At 36.4% G+C, this 20672-nt stretch overlaps 2 protein-coding genes across 5 annotated transcripts; both read left to right on the top strand.

The window, feature by feature from the left end:
* Positions 1-1764: 1764 nt before the first annotated feature.
* On the top strand, positions 1765-13110 carry yars2 (tyrosyl-tRNA synthetase 2, mitochondrial). Of its 4 annotated transcripts, XR_010893917.1 has the most exons (8): positions 1765-2731; positions 5621-5788; positions 7644-7799; positions 8055-8225; positions 9271-9347; positions 9465-9543; positions 12451-12494; positions 12615-13110. XR_010893917.1 is itself a non-coding variant. In XM_067379630.1 (6 exons), the coding sequence occupies exons 1-6, from the start codon at positions 1965-1967 to the stop codon at positions 9467-9469; spliced, it is 1344 nt and encodes a 447-aa protein (XP_067235731.1). In that variant the 5' UTR covers positions 1765-1964; the 3' UTR covers positions 9470-10798. The 4 variants fall into 4 exon arrangements, 2 of the variants coding, with proteins under 2 accessions (XP_067235731.1, XP_067235729.1); XR_010893916.1 differs by having other exon boundaries at positions 1768-2731; positions 9271-9543; XM_067379630.1 differs by lacking the exons at positions 12451-12494; positions 12615-13110 and having other exon boundaries at positions 9465-10798.
* Positions 13111-13304: 194 nt separating this feature from the next.
* cdkn1bb (cyclin dependent kinase inhibitor 1Bb) lies at positions 13305-17448 on the top strand. Its single transcript, XM_067379631.1, has 3 exons — positions 13305-14006; positions 14345-14461; positions 16170-17448. Exons 1-2 carry the CDS (start codon positions 13574-13576, stop codon positions 14449-14451), a joined length of 540 nt encoding a protein of 179 aa, XP_067235732.1. The 5' UTR covers positions 13305-13573; the 3' UTR covers positions 14452-14461; positions 16170-17448.
* The last annotated feature ends 3224 nt before the right edge of the window (positions 17449-20672 follow it).

The raw sequence follows: 20672 nt of genomic DNA on the forward strand, positions 1-20672 counted from the left end.
ATACAAAGTCTAAGTAGTTTGTAAAAAGAGTTCACATATTTCATAAATGAAAACGAGTTGTATAGCGCCTTCTAGTGGTGTACATTGTAGAGTCCCAGGTGAAAAAACACTATAGTAATTTATAGAAAATAGTATAGTGTTTTTGAACCACACTATAGTAAAGTACTTGAATTAATTTGTTGTGGTAATTCTATAGTTGCTGTGATAATATAACAACTATAGTAATATAAACAACTATAGGGTATATTATACTACAGTATACACTACAGTTTACTGCAGTAAAAACTAAAGTATACTCCAGTATTACAGTTTATCAGCTCACTATAGTTAATACTACAGTATTATGTAGCATTCATTAACAAAGTGTTGTAAATATTATAATATATACAGTATACTACAATTTACTATAGTATGGTTCAAAAACACTAGTATTTTTTCACCTGGGGTCTAAAAATATACGACTGATCACATTACATATATTTTATATACATAATTAGGAACACGTACAAATTCTTTCTTCATCTATCCTACTATTTAGGATCTATTTTGATTAATTTATAATCTAAAATATTTGTTTACTAAAATGATTTATGATTTTAACTAGTTTATTAAGTTGTGTAATCTTTATTAAAATACTCAGCACAGAAAAGAGTAGTTCAACAATATGTCAGTGTGGACCAATCACAGTCGTTTGTTATTACAAACATTAAAAATAAAAATAATAATTTAGAAGAAATTGCAATCTCGATTTTTCTTTCTTTTAATGTCAACCCGTAGACTAGCATATGTAAACGATTGCACTTCTTTAGTTTATAACCTTAGCCATAAAGATGAGAATTAAAGGGATAGTTCACCCAAAAATGAAAATTCCATTTACTCACCCTCAAGTTGTTCCAAATCTGTATAAAAAAAGGAAGATATTTTGAAGAAAGCCACTTTAGGGCACCATTGACTTCCATAGTAGGAAAAAAACTACTATAGAAGTCAATGGTGCCCCAAAACTGTTCAGTTCACATTCTTCAAAATATATTCCTTTATGTTCAACAAAACAAGGAAATTTATACAGATTTGGAACAATTTGAGGGTGAGTAAATGATGATAGAATTTTCATTTTTGGGTGAACTATCCCTTTAAGTGCGGGAGGATTCAGGTTTTTGGGCCACCGCACGCCCTCTAGTGGGATAACAGTAATTAAAGGGATAGTTCACACAAAAGTGAAAATGCTGTTATCATTTACTCACCCTCAAGTTGTTCCAAACCTGTATAAAAAAGGAAGATATCTTGAAGAAAGTTTATAACCAGGCTACTTTAGGGCACTATTGAATTCCATAGTAGGGAGAAAAAAAAACTAATATAGAAGACAATGGTGCCCCAAAACTGTTTAGTTCAACACATTCTTCGAAACATCTTCCTTTGTGCTCAACAAAACAAAGAAATTTATACAGATTTGGAACAATTTGAGGGTGAATAAATGATGATAGAATTTTCATTTTTGGGTGAACTATCCCTTTAAGTGCGGGAGGATTCAGGTTTTTGGGCCACCGCACGCCCTCTAGTGGGATAACTGTAATTAAAGGGATAGTTCACACAAAAGTGAAAATGCTGTTATCATTTACTCACCCTCAAGTTGTTCCAAATCTGTATGAATTTCTTTCTTTTCTTTAAAAAAATATATCACAGTATAACAGTTGCTGACTTCCATAGTATTTTTTTTTTTTTTTCACACAATGGAAGTCAATGGGGACCAACAAATGGCAACCAACATTTTTCAAAATATCTTCTTTTGTGTTCTGCAGAACAAAGAAACTCATACAGGTTTATAACAACTTAAGGATAAATAAAATGACAGAATTTTCATTTTTTTTTTTTGGTGAACTGCCCCTTTAAACGCCACTCTACTCACTTTTTCTCCTACACTCCCAAATCTGACCAATAGGAGGCGAGAGTGTCCATGACGTACAAACATGGCTGCGTCCATTGCGCGGTCATGCCGAAGCGTGTGCAGAGTTAAATCACATGCCATATTCACAAAAACATGTTCATTCCACTGTTCTCCATCTAAAAGAAGCGGGCTCCTCTTATCCCTGCATAACCGAGGCCTCCTAAAGGAGTCGTTCCCTGAGCGCGCAGCTCAAGCTGAGCTCCCGGATCTGCTCCGGTCCGGTCCGCAGACCGTCTACTGTGGCTTCGACCCGACCGCGGACAGCCTTCACGCCGGGAACCTGCTCGCCATCATCGGCCTGCTGCACTTCAGAGCCGCGGGTCATGGCGTCATCGCGCTGCTCGGCGGAGCCACGGCGCAGATCGGGGATCCGAGCGGGAGGTCGGCCGAGAGAGAGCGCCTCTCCCCGGCTACGGTGGAGCAGAACGCCCGCGGGATTCTGGAAAGCCTCCACCGGATCTTCACCCACCACGAGCTGCACTTCTGCCCGGACCCGAGCAGGCTGGGCCGGCTGACGGTGCTCAATAACCGCAGCTGGTACAAGGACTGGCACGTGCTGGAGTTCTTCTCGGAGGTCGGAAGGTGTTTTCGGATGGGCACGATGCTCAGCAGACACAGCGTCCAGTCTCGGCTGAAGAGCGCGGAGGGCATGAGCTTCACCGAGTTCTCCTACCAGCTCTTCCAGGCCTTTGACTTCTACCGTCTGCATCAGCTGCACGGCTGCAGGATCCAGCTGGGCGGAACCGATCAGCTGGGAAACATCATGAGCGGACACGAGCTCATCCACAGGTGTGACATCACAAATACCACCTCAGTACTATGGTATATATACAGTTGTGCTCAAAAGTTTACATACTCCTTGCAGAATCTGCAAAATGTTAATTATTTTCACAAAATAAGAGGGATCATGCAAAATGCATGTTATTTTTTGTTTAGTACTGTCCTGAATAAACTATTTTGCATAAGAGATGTTTACATATAGTCAAAAAAATGGCTAAATTTATAAAAATGACCCGTTCAAAAATGTACATACCCTTGATTCTTAAAGGGTTAGTTCACCCAAAAATGAAAATAATGTCATTGATTACTCACGCTCATGTCGTTCCACACCCGTAAGAACTTCGTTCATCTTCAGAACACAAATTAAGATATTTTTGATGAAATCCGATGGTTCAGTGAGGCCTCCATAGCCAGCAATGTCATTTCCTCTCTCAAGATCCATTAATGTAACATATTTAAATCAGTTCATGTGAGTACAGTGGTTCAATATTAATATTATAAAGCGCTGAGAATATTTTTGGTGCGCCAAAAAAACATGTAAAATTTAAAAATGTAAAAAAACTGTATATCACACAGTGTTGTGTAAGTTACTCTAAAAACGTAATTCATAGCTACTAATTTTATCTTTAACAGTGTAATTAGATTACTGTACTGATCATCACGGTATTGGATTACTATTAATATTGGATCACTTTCTAAATTCCATTTCAACATCGAGCAGTTGAACACAAGGATAGTAAATTATTATTAGGGCTGGGTATTGACACAATTTTCACGATTCGATTACATGCTTTCGATTATGAATTCGATTCAATATCTATTATTTTGGATGTAGTATTTCAGATACAGTACATGGCAAATTGTCATGTTCGCAACTAATGCTGTAAACTACACATGAGAGTCAGCTGGTACTACTATAATAATATTGAAGGTTAAATTAACTTATTTATATACAAACACTTAAATTACACTCAATTATGTTTTTATTATAAATAAAGTTTAGAATTACATAATCATATTTCTACTCTAATTAGTTTTTTTGATATATAAACATTTAAATTGCGGATGTCATAACTGATTTTATTCAAACATGCATTAAATATTGAAGAACGTTAAAAATAATAATGAATATGTAACGGTGCATAACTATATTTATCAGAATGTTCACTTTTCTAGCTGACTAATGAGTTTATGGTCACTGAATATGTTTTTCTGAGGTAAATGTGACGTCACGTGACTTTGAAGCTGTTTTATTGACGTCTTTCCGAGGTTGAAGCACTGATTGAGCGATTACACGAGACATGATACGGATTTCAGTAAGTTGTACTGTATATTTTAACATACCTTCAGATGTTCATGTTTATTTCGCTGTAACTGGTATTAAAGCGGAGGAGAGGATGATCACATGCTTCTCTTTAACTGAGGCGCTAAAGCGATCCGTCACGCCACATTAAACAGCGCCAAAACGGTATTTATTTTTTGAGTCTCATAATAAGATGGACGTCATTTGAAATCTGAGACTTTGCTTCATGTCAAAAGTAACAAAAGATTATTGTGATTTATTGGATGGGAGGCGCTACATATTCTGCTCATTCATCAACTGAAAACAGACTAGACTAATCGATTCTTGGGATTTAAGAATCGATATCGGTTCGTAAAAATGAGAATCGATTAAAATCGAGAAATCATTATTTTTTACCCAGCCCTATTAATTGTTAAATCCACTATTGATTTATATAGTCTATACAGTATTTAATGCAATTACACAAGAAGTAACTAATTACTGAAAAAATTAAGAGTAATCCATTACATTACTTTTTCAAGGGAAAAGTAATTGGATTACTTAGTAATTAATTGCACCCAACACTGATATCACAGTACTATGGAATTACCATTCTCAATACTAACATAGTATCATATCCAAAATATATATTTTTTAAAGAAATTAATACTTTTATTCAGCAAAAACGCATTAAATTGATCAAAAGTGACAGTAAATCAGTTTATAATGTTACAAAAGATTTATATTGCATCAAAGAATCCTGTGTATTACAAAAATGTCTTACAGTTTCCATAAAAATATCAAGCCGCACAACTGTTTTCAACATTTATAATAATAATAATGTTTCTTAAGAAGCAAATCATCATATTAGAATGATTTCTGAAGGATCATGTGACACTGAAGACTGGAGTAATGATGCTGAAAATTCAGCTTTGATCACAGGAATATATTACATTATACAGTATATTCACATAGAAAACAGCTATTTTAAATTGTAATAATATTTCAGAATTTTTACTGTATTTTTGATCAAATAAATGCAGCTTTGGTGAGCAGAAGAGACTCTTTCAAAAACATCAAATAATCTTACCAACCTCAAACTTTTGAGCGGTACTGTACAGTAGTACATGTAGTGCCATATTTTCAGACATGTACCATGGTAAATACTATAAAATAGGACTATGTGTATATTAACAGTATAAAACATTGTATAATTTTTAATCATGGCACTATGGTAAAAATTTCTCTCATTTTGGCTGCGTGAGATTCTCCAGCTTTGTTGTTGTTGAGCTGTTAAAGCTCCGCCCTCTTCTGGAAAGGGGGCGGGAGCAGCAGCTCATTTGCATTTAAAGGGACACACACAAAAACGGCGTGTTTTTGCTCACACCCAAATAATGATCTGTGGGGTATTTTGAGCTGAAACTTCACAGACACATTCTGGAGACACCAGAGACTATATTACATCTTGTGAAAAGGGGCATTATTTTTTACTTTAAGACTTTAAGACTTCAATAAACATGTGTGGCATAAAATAAAACTTGTGGTTGTTCTTATTTATGCAAACGTCATAATATTGCACAGCCTCTGATGTGTAATCTTCTCTTCTTCTTGTGCAGAAAGACAGGAGAGGAAGTGTTCGGCCTGACGGTTCCTCTCGTCACTACCTCGATGGGCGATAAACTGGGGAAGACGGCCGGCAACGCTGTCTGGCTGAACCCAGATAAAACATCCCCCTTTGAGTTCTATCAGTACTTCCTCCGCCTGCCAGATACCAGCGTGGAGGGGTGAGTTGGCAAACAAGAGCGTGACCTCAGTTAATACTGCCTGCTGGATCATGTTTTTATCAACTACTAAACCTCATGATGTTGAACCCAAAAAGAGAATACAAACTGAAATTAAGTCATTATGATTCTCTGTGATAAACTAACCTTTAAAAGTAAGATTTTTTTAGTGCTTTCTGCTCACCAACGCTGCATTTATTTGATAAAAATACAGTAAAAATTGTGAAATATTATTAAAATTGAAAATAGCTGCTTTTCTATGTGAATATATAGTAAAGTGTAATTTATTTCTGTGATCAAAGCTGAATTTTCAGCATCATTACTCCAGTCTTCAGTGTCACATGATCCTCCAGAAATCATTCTAAAATGATGATTTGCTGCTCAAGAAAAATTTCTGATGACCTGCTTCACATTTTTGTGGAAAACATGACACATTTTATTTTTCAGGATTCTATAAAGAATAGAAAGTTCAAAAGAACAGCATTTGTTTGAAATTGAAATCTTTTGTAACATTATAAATGTCTTTATGGATGATTCAATGACACATTTGATCAAAGTGACAACACTTTTGATCTAATGAGTCATTGAATCATTCATTCAAGTGATTTGTTCAAAAACACTGATTCATCCATTAATGAAACAAGTCAAGTATTTATGAGTGAGTCATTGAATCATTCATTCATGAGATTCATTCAAAAATGCTGATTCATCCATTAATGAAATAAGTGAAGTATTTATGAGTGAGTCATTGAATCATTCATTCAAGTGATTGGTTCAAAAACACTGATTCATCCATTAATGAAATAAGTCAAGTATTTATGAGTGAGTCATTGAATCATTCATTCAAGAGATTCATTCAAAAATGCTGATTCATCCATTAATGAAATAAGTGAAGTATTTATGAGTGAGTCATTGAATCATTCATTCAAGTGATTGGTTCAAAAACACTGATTCATCCATTAATGAAATAAGTGAAGAATTTATGAGTGAGTCATTGAATCATTCATTCAAGTGATTCATTCAAAAACGCTGATTCATCCATTAATGAAATAAGTGAAGTATTTATGAGTGAGTCATTGAATCATTCATTCAAGAGATTCATTCAAAAATGCTGATTCATCCATTAATGAAATAAGTGAAGTATTTATGAGTGAGTCATTGAATCATTCATTCAAGAGATTAATTCAAAAACGCTGATTCATTCATTAATAAAATAAGTGAAGTATTTATGAGTGAGTCATTGAATCATTCATTCAAGAGATTCATTCAAAAACGCTGATTCATCCATTAATGAAATAAGTGAAGTATTTATGAGTGAGTCATTGAATCATTCATTCAAGTGATTCATTCAAAAACGCTGATTCATCCATTAATGAAATAAGTGAAGTATTTATGAGTGAGTCATTGAATCATTCATTCAAGAGATTCATTCAAAAATGCTGATTCATCCATTAATGAAATAAGTGAAGTATTTATGAGTGAGTCATTGAATCATTCATTCAAGAGATTAATTCAAAAACGCTGATTCATTCATTAATAAAATAAGTGAAGTATTTATGAGTGAGTCATTGAATCATTCATTCAAGAGATTCATTCAAAAACGCTGATTCATCCAGTAATGACACAAGTAATAGGCTTGTTCGAGATGCATCAGCGCTGCGCAGACCGATCAGTGTATGACATTGAAGTACCGTGAACATTATAAATGTCTTTACTGTCACTTTTGATCAATTTAATGCATCCTTGATCAATAAAAAGTATTCTTTAGAATATAAAAAATCGTTCTGACCCCAAACTTGGGTGTAATATTAAAAATAATGCCTATTTTAGCTTGACAGAAACACTTGTTATCCTCCAGGTACCTGAAACTCTTCACGTTCCTGCCGCTAGCGGAGGTGGAGAAGGTGATGGAGCAGCAGAGGCGGGACCCGGGCAAGAGAATCGCCCACAAACGCCTGGCCGCTGAAGTCACCAAGCTTGTCCATGGGAAAGAGGGGTTAGAAAGCGCCAAAAGGCAAGAGCAGATACTCACTTCTGATTTATGTCTGTAAAATCAATACTGAATCAAAATCAAAAGCCTGTTTACATTATTCAAGGACATTCCTGGTCCAGTTTAGCACGATTCTTTAATATCATTCATCAAAATATTTAAATGAACTCGCTTTTGCTTCTTTTTTAGCTTCTTTTAATGATCCAATCAATTCCTTTTAATCTCATTGTATGTTCTTTAAATGCTTTATTAATGTTACTAATATATATGTACACACAGGTGCACCAATGCTCTGTACCACAGTAATATTCAGGCCCTGGAGCAGATGAGTGACACTGAACTCCAGGAGCTTTTCCGAGAGGCTCCGTTCCATGAGCTGTTCTTGGATCCGGGGACGACGGTGCTGGACGCCTGCAGACGGGCACAAGCCATTCCCGAGGGACCGCGTGGGTGAGTGACGCCATTCTGATGTCACTGCTGGAATCTTAACAATAATGTTTTGGAATGTTCAGTTTAAAAGTAACACATACTCTTGACACATTTTGTTACATTGTTACTTTTTAGTCAGTGTGTGTTACTTTTTATCACTATCAGGTGGCTCGGTTACATTTTCTGTTTCAAACTGGTTTGCAGTACAGTCACGATTAATAGCACGACTCTGTCCGGGTCTTAAACAATTAAAGGGCCCCTATTAAGCTCATTTACAGGTTCATAATTTTGTTTAAGGGTTCTACTAGAACAGGTTTACATGATTTAAAGGGTTAGTTCACCCAAAAATGGTAAAAGTGGTAAATTGTTTTTTTTTTTGCACAAAGTACTCACGTTGTTTCATAAAATTGCTGATTGTGTACATGCACAAACATTGACCCTAAAGGAAAGTAAAATAAAATTGAAAAAAATCATAATAGGTCGCCTATTATCAAGAAATGTATCCCTTAAAACTCATCTTTGATCACCAAAATTACATATTTAAATGTTGTTTTTTCTGTGAAGAAAATTACTTCATGCCCTAAAATGGCTTGAATGAAACTCTACACCCTTGCCTCATTTAATATACGCATAGCAATGAATATGCAAATTAGCTCCGCCTCCACTCACTTATGACAGCTCAGAGATCCACTCGGTCAACTTACTGAGGTACAACATTGGTTTGGTTACTAGATAGTTTGTGATGTCACAAACACCAGCGATTTCAGACCACTGGTTTGAGACTGTCTTTCTTTCACTGCAGTTTTAAGGAGAAAATACTCAGCAATGGTGCTGACTGATGAATTTGCACATGGTTTGTCTTAAAGCATATTAAAAACTCCACATAGACATATAAACAACATTAAAAAACTTTTCACCACAGGGGAACTTTAAGAAAAAAAAATGAAGGAATGATTTTTGATCCATATTTTAAGACCCAAAGCAGAAAATATATGTTTTGAAATTGCACTGATGTCTTTTTGCTCCATATAATTCACGTTTATTCTCATTGTTCCCTCTTGACTAGGTATCAGATGATCCAGGATGGTGGAGTTTGGATCAACCACCAGAGGGCAGCAAACCCTGAGCAAGTTCTGGTTCTGGGTCAGCACATCCTCTCTAACGGACTCAGCCTGATCCGAGTGGGCAAGAGAAACTTTTACATCCTAAAGTGGCTTAGTATGTGAATTACCAACTGGGATATACATGTTTTACCTTCAGAATGAACTGTGTGCAACTGTGGAAACTGTAACAGAAACTATCCTGCAATCCCGGAGCTTCCCAGCAGTGGTCAGTAGAGGTCTGTTTTGGCTCAGGACAGTAACCTGTGCTCTGTCTGCTTGAACTTATCAAAGACTTTGAAATTATATGTTGAATTGAACTGTGCTGTTGAGAATGTGTGTGGAATATATCAAAGACATGAGAACAGATTTTGCCTTGTTTGTGCCTGTTTTATTTGGACAAATTACACGTTTTGATGTGTGAATACGCTCTTGATTTTAAATCACACTGGAAAACTGGGTTCTGTTCAACTCTTTAATTAAGTGTGTGATATTTTAACATCTTATTCCAGTTCGACATCTGAGGTGAAACTAACATTTTGCAATATGTTACAAATGAATTAAATTGAAAATTATTAGGTTTATATAATTCAGGTTTATTTATAAAGCACATTTAAAAACAACAAATGTTATGTACCAAAATTACAAAATACTCAAACAGAATTAAAGGGTTAGTTCACTCAAAAATGAAAATTCGGACATTATTACTCACCTTCATGCCGTTCCACACCCGTAAGACCTTTGTTCATCTTCAGAACACAAATTAAGATATTTTTGTTGAAATCCGATGGCTCAGTGAGGCCTGTATAGCCAGCAATGACATTTCCTCTCTCAAGATCCATTGATGTACTAAAAACATATTTAAATCAGTTCATGTGAGTACAGTGGTTCAATATTAATATTATAAAGCGACAAGAATATTTTTGGTGTGCCAAAAAAACAAAATAACGACTTATTTAGTGATGGCCGATTTCAAAACACTGCTTCAGGAAGCTTCAGAGCGTTCGAGGGAACGAAATAGTAAGTTGTGCGCACAAATTAGTAAATTGAGGGAACGAAATAGTAAATCACGCACACAAATTAGTAAATGGAGGGAACGAAATAGTAAATCGTGCGCACAAATTAGTAAATCATGGGAACGAAATAGAAAATCGTGCGCACAAATTAGTAAATCATGGGAACGAAATAGAAAATCGTGCGCACAAATTAGTAAATCGAGGGAACGAAATAGAAAATCGTGCGAACTAATTAGTAATCGTGCGCACAAATTAGTAAATTGAGGGAACGAAATAGTAAATCATGGGAACGAAATAGTAAATCATGCACACAAATTAGTAAATCGAGGGAACGAATTAGTAAATCGAGGGAACGAAATAGTAAATCATGTGCACAAATTAGTAAATTGAGGGAACGAATTAGTAAATCGTGCGCACAAAATAGTAAATCGTGCACACAAATTAGTAAATCGAGGGCACAAATTAGTAAATCGTGCGCACAAATTAGTAAATCAAGGGAACAAAATAGTAAATCGTGCGCACAAATTAGTAAATCAAGGGAACAAAATAGTAAATCGTGCGCACAAATTAGTAAATCGAGGGCACAAATTAGTAAATCGTGCGCACAAATTAGTAAATCGAGGGCACAAATTAGTAAATCGAGGGAACAAATTAGTAAATCGTGCGCACAAATAAGTAAATCGAGGGCACAAAATAGTAAATAGTGCACACAACTTAGTAAATCGAGGGCACAAATTAGTAAATCGTGCGCACAAATTAGTAAATCAAGGGAACAAATTAGTAAATCGAGGGCACAAATTAGTAAATCGAGGGAGCAAATTAGTAAATCGTGCGCACAAATAAGTAAATCAAGGGAACGAAATAGTAAATCGTGCGCACAAATTAGTAAATCGAGGGCACAAATTAGTAAATCGTGCGCACAAATAAGTAAATCAAGGGAACGAAATAATAAATCGTGCGCACAAATTAGTAAATCGAGGGCACAAATTAGTAAATCGTGCGCACAAATAAGTAAATCGAGGGCACGAATTAGTAAATCGTGCGCACAAATTAGTAAATCGAGGGCACAAATTAGTAAATCGTGCGCACAAATAAGTAAATCAAGGGAACGAAATAATAAATCGTGCGCACAAATTAGTAAATCGAGGGCACAAATTAGTAAATCGTGCGCACAAATAAGTAAATCGAGGGCACGAATTAGTAAATCGAGGGAACGAAATAGTAAATCATGCGCACGAATTAGTAAATTGAGGGAACGAATTAGTAAATCGTGCGCACAAATTAGTAAATCGTGCACACAAATTAGTAAATCGAGGGAACGAATTAGTAAATCAAGGGAACAAAATTGTAAATCATGCGCACAAATTAGTAAATCGAGGGAACAAATTAGTAAATCGTGCGCACAAATAAGTAAATCAAGGGAACGAAATAGTAAATCGTGTGCATAAATTAGTAAATCGAGGGAACGAAATAGTAAATCATGCGCACAAATTAGTAAATCGAGGGACAAAATAGTTAATCGTGTGCACAATTTTTTTTTTTTTCTTGCATGTCGTGTGGGGCTCCGTAGTTGTCAGATTAGAAAGCATTAGAAAAAACGGTGCCACCAGTTTATGACACGCCTCGTGACGCATACAAAATCGCATACATTTTCTTTTTGAGTAGGTGCTTATTTTGAATAATTAATTATTTTGCGACCACTAAAAAGTATGTTCTATATAGTATGAATGTAATCTGGACATACTAGTACATTCACCATGGTGTCATTATCATGTGACCTCCCAGCGTCAGTTGCGTCACTTCACCGCCATTCACAAATCCTCATGGGACAGTAAAGTGTCCATCTTATGCACACTTCAGAAATAGTAGGTCAATACTTTTAGACATCTCTTTTATAAGTACTGTGAATTCAGACATACTTCTTTTGTCACATCCTAGGTTTCGCCTACTATATAGTAGGAAAGTCTGTGATTTAGGACACAGCCTAAGTCTCAGTTCTTGTCAGAGTGATTGCGAGGTCTAATCGGGGCAGTGTTGTTCCTGGAAATGTTTTGACAATTGCAGCTTCTCACTTCTAGGAACAAATTAAACTCATAGTGAATTTCTTGTTGTACTTCCACTTTTTTTTAGTGTCTCAAATTCATCTTCAGATTCCAGAGACTCACACATTACAGGTAATGGAATCAAACGCATCTTAGTTTGAATATTTTGTGTTTAGTCACATTAGAAGTATTGTAATAACTTTTAGATTTAATATTTCCATGTGTTTTTTTATACATTGATTCTTCTCATAGGATTTCAAGAACTTAATGGAGAAAACATCTATCAAGCATTAAGCTGTGACTCTGATAATCAAACTAGTTTAGTCAAGAAACAAGTTAAATTTTAGGCTATCTTCCCTTAATTACTGTTTATTTGTCTTTTAGTAATTGTTTGATTCTTTTAAGCAGATAACATTTTCGTAAGTTTCCTGAAGAAAAAAAAAAAAAAAAAAGCTTTAAGTTTTAATTTTAAGCATATGCACAAGATCCCATTGTCCTTTTTTTATTGTTACACATTCATAAGTCATTCGAATCATTTGCTTTAAATCTTTTAAATGATTCATTCGAATCACTTATGAATCACTCGCCTGTGGGAAAACTCAATTTGGAAACAAGTAAACCAACATAGCAAGCAAAAAAAATTATAATAATAATTTAGTCAGTCTGGAACAGTAAATACAATTGAAAGTTATTCTAGCTGCCCTATGAGTGGAACGAATCAGCGGATCATTTAGTGAGTCGGTTCGAAAACGAAGCATTCGAACGAAACGATTCGGAGGCTCGTCGATGGTGTTTGTTGATCTTCTTTCTCTCTGACTGTGAGTGGGGGATGTGCGTAAAGAGAAGGCGGATCTCCAAGGCACCAATCCACGGCGTTCCTCTGGTGCTTTAAAGAGCTCTTTGTGTCAATCACGCGTTTTTTTCGTTCTCTATCCCCCTTCATCGCCATATTGGGCGCAGAAAAGCCTCGCCTTGTTATTTCTCTTCCCCTCTTTTACTACGACGCGCAGTTGACAGGAGTGGCCATCGAGAACGCTGCTTTGTTTTGATGATCGTCGCCTGTCCGTGTTTTTACGACTTCTGCTCGGCGCTCATGCGGCGCACTCGGAGCGAGTTTTGCCTGCACGCCCGTCGTTTTGGATCGCGTTAACGCAGGAGGGAACGCTTTATAACAGCTGTTGGGTTTGCGTTTTTGACTCGAACGCCTTAACATGTCCAACGTTCGCTTGTCTAATGGCAGCCCGACGCTGGAGCGCATGGAGGCGCGACTGTCCGACCAGCCCAAGCCGTCGGCGTGTCGGAACCTGTTCGGCCCGGTGGATCATGAAGAGTTAAAGAAGGATTTCCGACGGCAACTGAAGGCGATGGAGGACGCGTCGGCGGACGCGTGGAACTTCGACTTCTCCACACACACGCCGCGCGCCGACGGCAGATTCCAGTGGGAAGCGCTGGATATTCGCTCGGTGCCCGGTTTCTACAGTAGATCGGAGCGGGGAAAGGGCTCCAATCTTCATTTGTGCTCCTCTGGGAATAATAACGACAATAATGTGGATGTTAATGGGAATCACGACTGTCGGGTAACGGAGCAGAGCGCGGAGACGCCCGAAACACCTCGCGAGCCGAGGAAAAGACCCTCCTGTCTTGGTATGCGCTTTCATTTAATCGATCAGAATTTCACTAATATGTATAATTGCGATAAAATATCTGTTTGTATAATGAGAAATATCCTATCTATTCATTTGCATTTTAACTCATGTGCAAAGTTTGATAATGTAGATGTACTAAATGTTTGCATTTATTTTAAATGCGTAAGACAATTTAATAGCATTATGCAATTTGACGTGTACAATCTAAACAAGAGTTGCAATGCAGTTGCATTTGGTGTGAAATGCTCTGAACTTGAACGATTCAGAAACAGGACTCTTAGTATTCTATTGGTTTTTAAAGCAATGTGAATTGACAAATGTGTTTTGACTCACTAGACTCGTCGTGTCAAAGCAAACGGTCTCACATCTGTGTGGATGAAGTGACCCGAACACCCAGAAAACCCAAAAACCCCAGAAAGCACCCCAGCCCGACACCCACATAAACGCAATGAGGTAAGCACAACTTATCTTTCTTTTTTTTTTTTGCATCTTAACATTTAAGTAATTTACGCAGAAGAGCAGCTAGAAACTGTGTTTTCATTTTACACATGAAAAAGAACAATATAGTACCCAGTTTACCATTATTTTACTATGTTATAAAGTTCATCTGATGTGCAAAATTAGCGTTTTATAAAAGCACAATGAGTCCGTGAAAGGGTTAACATGGTGCGCGGTTATAGAACAGAATAGTAGGTAAAAATTACTGTTCACCATTATTTTACAATGTTATAAAGTTCATCTGATTAAAGACGTGTAATATTAGCGTTTTATTAAAAGCATAATTAGTCCATGAAAGGGTTAACATGGTGCAAGAACAGAATGGTAAGTAAAAATTACTCTGTTCACCATTATTTTACTATGTTATGATAGTCTGATTATATATGTGCAACATTAGCGTTTTATTAAAAGCATAATGAGTCCATGAAAGGGTTAACATGCTGCAAGAACAGAATAGTACCCAGTTTACCATTATTTTACTATGTTATAAAGTTAATCTGATGTGCAAAATTAGTGTTTTATTAAACGCTAAATGAGTCCATGAAAGGGTTAACATGGTGCGAGAACAGAATAGTAGGTAAAAATTACTGTTCACCATTATTTTACTATGTCATAAAGTTCATCTGATTATAGATGTGTAATATTTGCGTTTTATTAAAAGCATAATTAGTCCATGAAAGAGTTAACATGGTGCAAGAACAGAATAGTAAGTAAAAATTACTCTGTTCGCCATTATTTTACTATGTTATAATGATAATCTGATTATATAGGCTATGTGCAACATTAGCGTTTTATTAAAATCATAATGAGTCCGTGAAAGGGTTAACATGGTGCATGGTTATAGAACAAAATAGTAGGTCAAAATTACCCAGTTCACCATTATTTTACTGTATTATAAGGTTAATCTGCGTTTTATTAAAACCACAATGAGTCCATGAAAGGGTTAACACGATGCGTTTACTACGAGAGCTCGAGTTTCCTTCAGAGTGAAAAACATTTTACACGTCAGCAGTGTGTGTTCACTCACGAGGGCTATTTACACCTGAACGACGACGGGCCTCGTTTATTACACACACACACGCACGCGCGCACATTTATAACCTTGTAGATATGAGGAAAAGTGCAGGTTTCGTGTTCAGATCGAACACCTGGCCACTGTTTGAGTCCAGAAATCTGATGTAACCTCAGGATGTTGTTACCTCAGATGGTCATGTGAGGAAACGTCCCGCCAAATCAATATGTCACTGGGCTGCTAGTCGGTGAGCAAATAACGGCCGGTCGCGGCACATTTGTAAAGTCATAACATTAGCAGTGAAGGGTGTTTTGCTTTGGTGGGACTCGAAACGCTTCATGATCTCATTTTCCAGTGTTTTTTTTTTTTGTTTTTTGTTTCCTCCCCAAGTTTCATTCAGTTTTTTGCGGGTTACTGCTAGTCTGGTTTGTGGTGTCGTTGACTCAAGGTGCCACCATTTTTATTGCCACGATTTACAATATCGCACATAAAAGTGTTTATAGTACAGTGTAGAGAATAAATTAAGTGAATAATGACTTGAAAAGGACGATCATAATCACACTAAGGGAAATTAAAAATTGAAAATGCATTTAATACTGCAAATTAAATCATGAAATCTGATACTAATTCTGTCTCATTTTTACCTGACAGGGCTGAAGATGTCGACGTCGGTTTCATGACCTCAGTGCTTGGTGAACGAAAGGTTTTTTGGGGGGTGGGAATGGAGCGATTGGGGGAAACAAAACATATCAACTCTAAGAGTGTTCAAGCACTGAAAACAGAAACACTAAAGTTCTGGCACTCAAGAAAAAAAGCAACTGCTTCTGAAAGCAGTGTATGTAGCAGTGTGCAATTAGGTTGAATTTCCTTTTTTGCTCATTTTTTTGTTTTTGTTTTTCTTACTACCTGTGTATATAAATATATATTTGTTCCTTTTCATATGTAGCACATAATTAGTATTATGTTGGAAAATATATTTTTTTTTCTTTGGAGGTGTGAGTTTGGTTTGACTTGAAGAGCCACCGTTGCCGTGTGTAGATTATTTCCGAAATGCTGTTCATTATTTGTTTATTTCACGTTTTGAAGGCAGTGTGCCTGTTTTCATATACAATTTTTTCAGATGAGGTACACACAATAGCAGTTCTTTTGAAGGGATCTGGTTGGATCCGAACATCTCAGCCTGTTTTTTTTTTTTTTTTTTTTTTTTTTTTTTTACATTTTGTTTTTCAAAGGTGATGTAAAAGTTCAAACTCTGAGGTCAAACCTTGTAGCATCAACCAGTATTACTATCAGGCACTTCCATGGAGGAGAAACATCTCTCACAATCTTAAATTATTTCTTTTGTAAGATGTTTCTTGATCATCTGTAATTTGAGTGAAATTTTCTACTGATATTTTTTTGATTTCGTTTGACTCTATCACCCTTGATTTTGCCTCGTTTTTTTTCTTTTCTTCTTTTTTCACTGCAGAAGTGACCATCCGAATGCATCTAAAACACTCTATAAGTAGATATTCTGTGGTGAAACCTGATGCATAACTGTATTTATAGAGAAAGTAAATATTAATATTTGAACGATTTACACTGCCTGTGTATTTGTGTACATAACTTTGTAAAAACACTGAGAAAATTAAAACTAACTTATTTATATCAAGCTTTTTTTTTTTTTTTTTTTTGAAATTAAAATGGTTTTTGGTCAAGGTTTGAGTCATTATTTTTGTAAATGCTTATTTCTTTGGTAGCTCCTTCCTTTCTGATTTTTTTTTTTTTTTTTTTTTTTTTTAATATTATTTTAACAAATTGTAAGAGGTTGCAAACTGAGCCTGATTAAAATATTTGATAAGTGCTTTTTTGTTATGTGTGGTTCTACAATGTGCTGCAATCAATTAAAAGAGAATTAAATTATTTCAACCCACATCTGTCTTATTTCAACATTATGATATATGTTGTCAATTCATACCCTCAAATATGCAACCTTTGGAAGACCTTAAAATGAGCCTTGCAATGAATGCACATTATAGCAGGGAAACCAATGTTTTTTTGAGCTGTAAAAAATGCACTAAATGTTGATTGCTTTCCTTTAAAAGTAAAACAAAATAGTATTTTTAGCGATTCCAGTGACCAAAACAAGCCCTTAGTTGTGCATGAAGCTGGTGAGATAAATGATTTCACATCCTTGCACTGCGTGACCTTTCTTGACCAGGTTTGGCAAGCAGCCGCTCGTGTCATTTACCCGTCTGAATGAAGCGCACATGCCAACGGTTAGTCACAGCGCTGACTCAAACACAAACTGACAGTGGGAGTGGTGGGCGGCACAGGTGCTCCTCACAGCTAGTTTGTTTTGTACTTCATTAACTCTCTAACCTCCCGTTTTCAAAATCGTCTAATCACAAGTATGCTTTTTGCTTGCTGTTCCCACACAAAACACAGAAATGCATTTCATTGGAGTTAACGTCAAATGTGTTTACAAATGTCAAAATTTATTTGCATGACAGAAACCTTGTAAAAAGTCTGGATTGTCGTTGGTACGCCACCCTTCACTCAACTCTCATCAGCGAAGTTGTTCTGATACCCGCCAAAAGGGGCGAGAAAAAAGCCTCTGTGATATTTTAATGGCTGGTTTGAGTGTGCCAACCATAGCACAACGTGTGTTTATTCATGTGGTATCAGTTGATCTGCCTGAGAGCGTCTTTACCGCTGAGATCAGGGACGAGCAACAAACACAGACGTTTTGGACAGACGGAGGGAATTTCATGAAGTTTCCAATCCAATTGTGGATGTTTTTGATTTGACCTTTATGAAATGCAATTAGTGACTGACAGGTTCAGAGCTCAGTACCCATTCGGGTCGAATCGAGGCAAAACAGTGGGCCTGTCCTGTAGGAAACCTCATAAACCACAGATTACAGCTCCTCCACTGTTTTTTCCTGTTGAGTTTCCTCTTGTAAAAATTAACCAAGTATTGTAAGATTCTTCAAGACACCAAAGTCTGCAATCAAAAGACAAATCTCAACATGTACTCAAACATTTCTCATTGAATCCTTCCAGAAATGCTATTTATTTTATAGTTCAGTACTCATTTTATTTCCAGCTGAAATTCACAAAGCACAGACACTTGGAATTTTTAAATCATATTTGAAATATATATATGTTTTTTAGGTTGGCTTGTTTGTGATTGAAAAAAAAAATTGCTAGATGTAAACAATATCAAGAAAAAAAATCAGAATTGTAAGATTTAAATTTGCAATTAAGTTTTTTATTTTTTTTATTGCAAGGCGGAAACAAGCTTCCATACAAATGCACGGAGCCCCTAAAGGGACATGGTGAAGAAAAAAATATGAGGTGAGAGGAAAAATATCTCAATGCTTCTGTCATCTCGCAAAATTCGCTCACACAGAATGTAAAAATTTCAAAAGATTTCAAAAGAACGCAAAAGATTTCGAAGGAACGCAAAGTTTCTTGGGGGAATGTAAAAGTTTGACAAGGGAATGCAAAGTTTCTTGGGGGAATGCAAAAGATTTCAAAAGATCGCAAAAGATTTCAAAAGAACGAACGCAAAAGTTTTCAAAAGAACGCAAAAGATTCCGAAGGATTCGAAGGAACGCAAAGTTTCTTGAGGGAATGCAAAAGATTTCAAAAGAACGCAAAAGTTTTCAAAAGAACGCAAAAGATTCCGAAGGATTCGAAGGAACGCAAAGTTTCTTGAGGGAATGCAAAAGTTTGATGAGGGAACACAAAGTTTCTTGGAAGAACCCAAATGTTTTCTGAAGGAATGTCAAGTTTCTCGAGGGAACACAAAAGATTTAGAAGGAACACAAAAGATTTCGAAGGAATGCAAAGTTTCTTGGGGGAATGTAAAAGTTTGACAAGGGAATGCAGAGTTTCTTGGGGGAATGCAAAAGATTTCAAAAGAACGCAAAAGATTTCAAAAGAACGCAAAAGTTTTCAAAAGAACGCAAAAGATTTCAGAAGAACGCAAAAGATTTCAAAAGAACGCAAAAGTTTTCAAAAGAACGCAAAAGATTCCGAAGGATTCGAAGGAAAGCAAAGTTTCTTGAGGGAATGCAAAAGTTTGATGAGGGAACACAAAGTTTCTTGGAAGAACCCAAATGTTTTCTGAAGGAACGCCAAGTTTCTCGAGGGAACACAAAAGATTTAGAAGGAACGCAAAGTTTCTTGGGGAAAGGTAAAAGTTTGTGAGAGAACGCAAAGTTTCTTGGGGGAACGCAAAAGATTTCGAAAGAACACAAAAGATTTCGAAGGGGCGCAAAGTTTCTTGGGGGAACGCAAAAGATTTCAAAAGAACGCAAAAGATTTCGAAAGAACACAAAAGATTTCGAAGGAACGCAAAAGATTTCGAAAGAACACAAAAGATTTCGAAGGAACGCAAAGTTTCTTGGGGGAACAAAAATTTTGTGAGGAACAAAGTTTCTTCGGGGAATGCAAAAGATTTCAAAAGAACGCAAAAGATTTCAAAAGAACGCAAAAGATTTCAAAAGAACGCAAAAGATTTCGAAGGAACGCAAAGTTTCTTGGGGGAACGCAAAAGATTTCAAAAGAACGCAAAAGATTTCGAAAGAACACAAAAGATTTCGAAGGAACGCAAAAGATTTCGAAAGAACACAAAAGATTTCGAAGGAACGCAAAGTTTCTTGGGGGAACAAAAATTTTGTGAGGAACAAAGTTTCTTCGGGGAACGCAAAAGTTTTGTGAGGAATGCAAAGTTTCTTCGGGGAACGCAAAGGTTTGACAAGGGAATGCAAAGTTTCTTGGGGGAATGTAAAAGATTAGTGAGGAACACAAAGTTTCTTGGAAGAACCGAAATGTTTTCTGAAGGAACGCAAAGTTTCTTCGGGGAACGGAAAGGTTTGACAAGGGAATGCAAAGTTTCTTGGGGGAACGCAAAAGTTTGACGAGGGAACGCAAAGTTTTTCGAGGGAACACAAAAGTTTTGTGAGGAACACAACATTTCTTGGGGGAACACAAAGTTTCTTTGGGAAACGCAAAAGATTTGTGAGCGAACGCAAAGTTTCTCGTGGGAATGTAAAACAACGCAGAAGCATTGACATTATCTCACATCTCATTTTTTTTTTTTTTTCATCACCATGTCCCTTTAGGGGCTCCGTAATATTTGACACTTAAATGCAAAATGCATCTC

Source organism: Chanodichthys erythropterus, chromosome 24 (genome assembly GCF_024489055.1).
Source record: "Chanodichthys erythropterus isolate Z2021 chromosome 24, ASM2448905v1, whole genome shotgun sequence".
NCBI classification, from domain to species: domain Eukaryota; kingdom Metazoa; phylum Chordata; class Actinopteri; order Cypriniformes; family Xenocyprididae; genus Chanodichthys; species Chanodichthys erythropterus.

Excerpts from the sequence above, each read along its gene's own strand:
- cdkn1bb (XM_067379631.1), top strand. The coding sequence starts at position 13,574 with ATGTCCAACGTTCGCTTGTCTAATGGCAGCCCGACGCTGGAGCGCATG. Across the intron at positions 14,007-14,344 it reads GAAAAGACCCTCCTGTCTTG|ACTCGTCGTGTCAAAGCAAA; the intron begins GTATGCGCTTTC and ends TTGACTCACTAG.
- yars2 (XM_067379628.1), top strand. The coding sequence starts at position 1,965 with ATGGCTGCGTCCATTGCGCGGTCATGCCGAAGCGTGTGCAGAGTTAAA. Across the intron at positions 2,732-5,620 it reads GGACACGAGCTCATCCACAG|AAAGACAGGAGAGGAAGTGT; the intron begins GTGTGACATCAC and ends CTTCTTGTGCAG. Across the intron at positions 7,800-8,054 it reads GGGTTAGAAAGCGCCAAAAG|GTGCACCAATGCTCTGTACC; the intron begins GCAAGAGCAGAT and ends ATGTACACACAG.